This window comes from Maniola hyperantus, chromosome 8 (assembly GCF_902806685.2).
Source record: "Maniola hyperantus chromosome 8, iAphHyp1.2, whole genome shotgun sequence".
Taxonomy (NCBI): Eukaryota; Metazoa; Arthropoda; class Insecta; order Lepidoptera; family Nymphalidae; genus Maniola; species Maniola hyperantus.
The window spans coordinates 12,750,294-12,757,149 of record NC_048543.1 but is presented as its reverse complement, the minus strand read 5'-3'; the positions used below and the strand labels follow the sequence as shown (position 1 = coordinate 12,757,149).

The 6,856-nt window shown below is 36.7% G+C and overlaps 1 protein-coding gene across 1 annotated transcript; it reads right to left on the bottom strand.

The window, feature by feature from the left end:
• Nucleotides 1-2,549: 2,549 nt before the first annotated feature.
• LOC117984261 (cytochrome P450 6B1-like) lies at nt 2,550-5,351 on the bottom strand. The gene is made up of 2 exons (XM_034970884.2): nt 4,091-5,351; nt 2,550-2,959 (listed from the first exon to the last, which is right to left on the bottom strand). Exons 1-2 carry the CDS (start codon nt 5,328-5,330, stop codon nt 2,793-2,795), a joined length of 1,407 nt encoding a protein of 468 aa, XP_034826775.1. The 5' UTR covers nt 5,331-5,351; the 3' UTR covers nt 2,550-2,792.
• Between the last annotated feature and the right edge of the window lie 1,505 nt (nt 5,352-6,856).

Below are 6,856 nucleotides of genomic sequence, written 5' to 3'. Positions count from 1 at the left end.
ATTTACACAATGGTTCACAACCACGCACGGTGCTCCGTGCAACATGCCTGATGTTGTCCGTCCACCTAGTGGAGTCCACTTACTTTAAATTTAAACCTAAAATACTGATTTTCTCAGTTATAGCAGTTTTGTACAAAGTTCTTCAAGTTAAGCCCGACTTAAAATTTGATATTGTCACCTCCAAGTTCCTAGGATCGTAACTCCGCTGACGAGGCTATAATTCCTCGACCTGTTTCGTCAGGCGTCAGTCTTTACTGCTGTACATTAATAAAAGTACCTACCTTCTATTTTATTTAGCTCTAAAGTACTTCGTCTTACGTATTCAACTTTGACTTTAATGTGTCTTGAGATTTTCGCCATTTTCGCCATCAAAGTTTTCAGTATGTTCTTAATTTTTTTTTATTCAGATACAAGTTAACCCTTGACTGCAATCCCACCTGGTGTTAAGTGATGATGCAGTCTAAGATAGAAGCATGCTAACCTGGAAAGGGTATGGGCACTTTTTTATTAAACCCACATCCCTTTGATTTCTACACGGTATAGGTACTGTACGGGGATACTAAATCGTTTGGCGGCACGTCTTTGCAGGAAGGGTGATACTAGAAACGGCCGAAGCCTCCCACCCAGACCAGAAATTTGGAAATTATAAAATTTCCAAACTCCTGCCGGGGAATCGAACCCGGGGACCATCCCCACTAATAAGGAACAAACAGCGGCTTACCACTGCGCCAGGGAGGTCGTACATACTAATGAGGTCTCTGCAACATTTTGGTTCGCTTGTTATCCAGGTTTTTAGGATTCCGTACCCGCAAGGGTGCCAACGGGACCTTATTTCCAATCAGTCCGCTCCTCCGGTCCCCTACCTATCCGGTCTGTCTGTCAGTTGGGCGTTATCTCGGTTACTACAAAAAATAGGTAGAGCGTCGAAATTTTCACAGCTCGGTATTCTACTATTGCCGCTATAACAGTAATAACTAAAAAAGTTCAAATGGCTCGCCATGTTGTTATTTGAATATTTGAGTTCCATTTATGAAGATCACCACTCCAATATTACAAACGAAACTATACCTATTTTCGAATTTAATCTCGACTGATTTTGAAAACATTTTCGAATTGGAATTCGAATGTTTTGTGATGGTTGGTAACTCAAAATGATTATCGCCACTGAGTTTTTGTCTTGTCATTGTAGGGATTACTTAACAGAGAGAGCCCCTATACTAACTTCTCTCCGTGGACTGCGTATATTAATTTACCTTTAATCCGATAAGTGCTTCCATATTCACGTGTCGGTAACTTACGCAGGATAAAAGGCCGTATAGGTTTGTGTCCTTACATGATCCGTCACTGCCAAATCTCGTACTGTTTACTAAAAAACCCGGCCAAGTGCGAGTAAGACTCGCGCACCGAGGCTTCCGTACTACAGTCCACAGTATTTTTTCGACATTTGCACGATAATTAAAACTATTTGGCATTAAAATAAAAATAAAACATCTGTTTTAGAATGTACAGGTAAAGAAAGCCCATTCACATGATACCCCATTGGTATATTAATCGTACTTTGAAAGTTGAAAATGCCAAAATTATTTTATTCGTTTTTTTTGTGATGTAACACAAATTCACGGTTTCGGATTTTTTCCCTTACGTCTGCTATAAGATCTACCAGCCTACCAAGTTTCATGATTCTAGGTCAACGGGAACTACCCTCTAAGTTTCTTTACAGACACGACAGACAGACAACGAAGTAATCCTATAAGGGTTCCTTCTTTCCTTTTGAGGTACGGAACCCTAAAAAAGGAGCTCTCATTCTGTTTGTTCGGCATTTCCTGGCGTATCATCCGTCATGCAACCAACAATGTCGGAAAGAGGCTGGTGGTAGGGCATAATAATCAGTACATACTTACTTGTCTTTGTATTCACCACGTATTTTGTTCAAGAGTTTAGGATGTGATAAAAATTAACTTCACTATGTTTGCCTGTCAAGCCAGAGCCAAAACCTTCCACCAGACCAAAAATCCCTCAAGCTTTCCCATCCAATTTGATGCCAGGAATTTTTTAAACAATTTTGAGTAGACAAAATTTAGTATTTTTTCACAGAACTTTTTCTCACAAACATAAATTTTTCGCCTACCAATCCCCAATATTGTTGAAGCTTATCCTCGGCACACCCCTTTATCCCCTCTTTCCCGTCCGGGATTGCCTTAAACAAATTATGGGAGGCCTACCGTATTGGGATGTTGACAGAGTCTATTATCAAACAACTATGGCTTGGAAAATATTTTTTCGTTTTGAAAACTTTTGCTTTTGTATTTTCAGGATCTTTGTCTATGTTTCTATATAATCATAACACTATTTATATTTATCATGAGGGTTAAAAAAAGCTTAAAAGCTTGCCTATCTGATGAAGGTGACGATGTGAACTGATAGAAATAGGTACGTAAAATTTACCTTTCGGACAGAAGGTCTGTTCAATCTGAAAACTTATCTAGGTAAGGTCATAAAAGAAGAGAAAAATTGAGTTATAATATCGTTTATTATAAAGTTAAACAAATTGCATTAAACGTAAAACGTATTTAATAACGTATATAATATACGTAAAATTATAAAATATTTAATAGAAGGTATTATTGTATTGATATCTTATTATCTTTTGTACAGGTTTGTGACATGGCACTGCACTTTTTACAAGTTTTTATATTGTTTTAATAATATGTGACTGATTATAGGTAGGTAGTTTACTAAATAAAACAAATTAACGCTTATATGAATGAGGACACTTAAAGTTATTTATTAATCTATGAAATAGGCTTGAATCTTAACCATAAATCGTTATCAACCACCCTTAAAAAGTCATGATCAGTCAGTTTCAGTGTCTTCGGTGTGACGTCACACTTTCCAATTTGGTATTTCTTCAGAATGCTAGCAGCGACGGTTCGAATTATACGTAATGCTAATTGTTCGCCTGAAAATGAAGTATTGACACATTATTAAAAGACCTCGAATAAACAAAATACAATCTAGAAATCGATATTGTAAAAACTTAATTTTCTAGTGAATTAAATATTGTACAATTTTACTATGGGTAATTCTAAAATACGAGGTTTTTACACGACTTCCTGAAATAAAAGTTTAATGTGACGGGGTTCATGTATGTATGTGTAGGTAGGTACGTGTTTCTTTTTATTCCAAGAGCGATCACGAACTCATCCAATCCGAATCCGTAAATACACTTTGTTTAGTGATCCTATAAAAAATACGGATATGAAAAATATCTTCGTCATATTATGTCATAAGCTACCATACAAATAGTTCTGACTAGTTCGGGACATATTTTCACGGACTCGAATCGGATGAGTGCGTATAATAGAAATGTCTAGACAGATTTGAATGTAAGTTACGTTAAAATTCTTACAATATCCCGAGTCACACTGGCTATAAACTTTTGCAAAAAAATTCAATACATCGGTTGTGTAGCTATTTTTATTTGAGATTGTTCTTTGCAACTTTGTAGATCGTTGACATTAAAATAATGACCTCGGTTAAATCAAAGAATCAAGCAATCGACATTATAAATTAGCAAGATTTCTACTGAACCTTAAAGTATTGTAATAGTGAAGGCAATAAATAATAATGACTTTAGAGATATATAGGTATTGCGGAAACATTTAAAGGTAATTAGTTGTGATGCCAATTATTATATTTTGTACTATAAATATTGCCTTGTCCATTGAGTTTCTATAATTACTAGATATAGGTATTTCTATTTAATAAATAGTTTAACGTCAAGATGTAATCATATTCTGTTAGTAACTTGGGTACACGATACTTAAAATTACGTTTTATATACCTATGCTCGTAGTTCAATAAAGTTTAGTTTTATATGCATTAAAGTTTGCCAAATTGTATTTTGTGTTTTCCAATGAAATAATCAACATTGGAAATTGTTAGTAAATTTAGTTTTAATAAAATATAAGCGTAAAAACAGGGCGTTATTTAAATAGATCGTATGTAGTATTTATCAATATTGTTGGTAGTATTTAGGGACATTCAATTTTATAACAAAAGTTTCGTAAGATTTATCAATTTAACTTACCAACACATTTTCTAGGCCCAGCACCAAAAGGTAAATAAGATAACTTAGTATCATCGTCTTTATTCGAAAAACGATCGGGATTAAATTCATTTGCATTTTCGTAATACTTTTCATCTCTTTGAATTGCTTCAACAGGAACACTTATTGTCACTCCTTTATCGAGATGCAAAGTTTTCCCTGGGAATGTATAGGTTTTAACGCATTTTCTTGTGATTATTGAATATGCTGGATATAATCTCAAAGCTTCTTTTAGAGTCATGTCTAAGTAATGATTTTCTTCGGAATTCTGTAAGCAATTCCTTGCCTTTTGTTGTACATCAGGATTTTTCGCTAACTCAAACAACAAAGCCGTAAGGACGTAATGACATGGTATGTAACCTTGTCCAATGAAAAGGGCCAAATAAGAATAGGCCGTCTCCAAATCAGATCCCTTTTTGTATGGTTTATCATTGTGTATATCCTCTTGGGATATTGAATCCGTCTTTTCAATATCCTTCATCAACTTAGATTCTTTTATAACTCGGGCGTATTTGCTAAAATATTGTTCGGGCAAAATGTTCAATCCCAACATTACGTATATCGAAGGAAAAATATCCTTCAAATAACTCTTTAGTTTGTCAAACAACGTTCTCCTTTGCATTGTTTCTCTTAACTTCTTTATAACAAAAGGATCGTCTAAATTATTATCGATAAGCAAATCTTTAAACACAACGTCCAATATACCAGACAATAATTGTTGAACGTTCGCATCTCCATTGGTTCCTGACAAACAGTCATGTAAACTGTCTTCAATTTTGTCGTCCATTGTGTTCAGTAATAGTTCGAATTTGATTCTCAATAGAGTCCATTTTTCTCCTTCGGCATAAAACAAATTGTTTCGTAGACAAACATCCCGAGACCTGGCCAGCCCGTAGCCTCGGCAATGGAAATTTGAGAAGTCTGTAGACAGAACCTTTTGTACTGAGTCCGGGTCCTTGATAATCAAATCTGGTATTCGACTCTTGATACATCCTACGTATTTCTCTTTAGCGTTTTCATTGTAAAGTTTGTTTATTTCTTCTGTTGTGTTCCTCAGTCCCAAAATTCTGTGATAATCCGTTCCGAAGAAGGGTACAGGAGTTTTGTTAGGTATTTCTCTGATGTACCAATAGCTGAAGAATTTCGTAACATAATCAAAAGTCAGGGCTACGATCAAAACGAGTAGCACCGCTAGATTTAAAAGAAAACTTTCGAAAAACATTATCGCGTTCGCACGTGGCGATATTGCGGTTAAAACTGAGATTGGATGCTGCGAGTGGGTCAAAGTAACGGTGAACCATGCTGTACAATTTTGTTAGGGATGTCAATTTATAGTCTGTAACAATATTGCAGCGGGAAATTTGATACATGCAGATGCAAGTGATAAATATGATATTAGGTATAAATGTGAAAGTGTGGATGTTTGGATGTTTGTTACTCAATCACGCAAAACGGCTGAACGGATTTGGATGAAATTTGAAATGGAGATAGATTATACCCTGGATTAACAAATAGGCTACTTTTTATCCCGGAAAATCAAAGAGTTCTCGCGGGATTTTGAAAAATGTAAATCCATGCGGACGAAGTCGCGGGCATCAGCTAGTATAAAATAATACTATTTTACAACTTTTTAGAGACTTCTCGAGATTTGCGATGAGCAACAAATTTAGTGATTCATTTTTATATTATAGAGAAGAAGATTAGTAAGTCAGTAAGATACAGCGCTCAGCTTAAAGTTCCGGGTACTTACATGTAACATGATTTCATACAAAGCTACATACTTTGTGCAAAAATACCCGATTAGCCTTCGTTTCTGGCTGCACCCCTTCGCTCTTTACTCCGTGGATTTTAAAGAACATAACAATTTTATTTAAAAAAAAAAATTACAGAAAATGGTGTTATTTGACACCCCTAACATTGAAATGCATCGTGTGGGAACTGGGAAGTAGGACTGAGGTCACACGATGCGTTTACGGTGCGTTGCGGCGCCCGTACACGCTGTGGTTTTGAGTGTTGGGTGTCACACGGGCACTGCATTGCCACTGCGGTAGATGTGTGGCCGTTCTACTCCGCCTCGTCTCTCCGGTCCCAAGTCCGTTGCGCGTGCGGTACGGCGCCGCACCACGTCGTAACGCCTCATGTAGCATAGTTAGAGCAATTTCTATATATAGTTCGCGACAATTAATCAAGATGGCAAGCGGGGTATAAGGCAGGGGACACCCCGCACACCCGCAAGTCACCTGCATTTATTCCGCACCGGGATAGCGCGGGGGCTGTGCGGGTGTGCGGGGCGTCTTCACCCCGATTGCCATCTCGACCTGACACTATATATTATACTATACATATACTATATTGGCTTATGTTCGCGACTTCATCCGCGTGGACTACGTAAATTTCAATTTAACTTAAATGGGAGTTTAAAAATTAAAATTCCACAAAATGATTTATTCCACTTAGGGGTGGAATTTCGAAATATCCTTTCTTAGTGGATACCTACTCTTTACAAAAAACACACCCTCCAAATTTCATGTCTCTAGAACCGGGAATATTATAAAAAAATAATTAGCGAAATCGGTTCACCTTCTCGAGATTTGCGATCCGCAACACATTTAGCGATTCTTTTTATATAATATAGAGACTAGCTTATTCTCGCGACTTCGTCCGCGTGGACTACACACATTTCAAATCCCTATTTCACCCCCTTAGGGGTTGAATTTAAAAAAATCATTTCTTAGCGGATGCCTACGT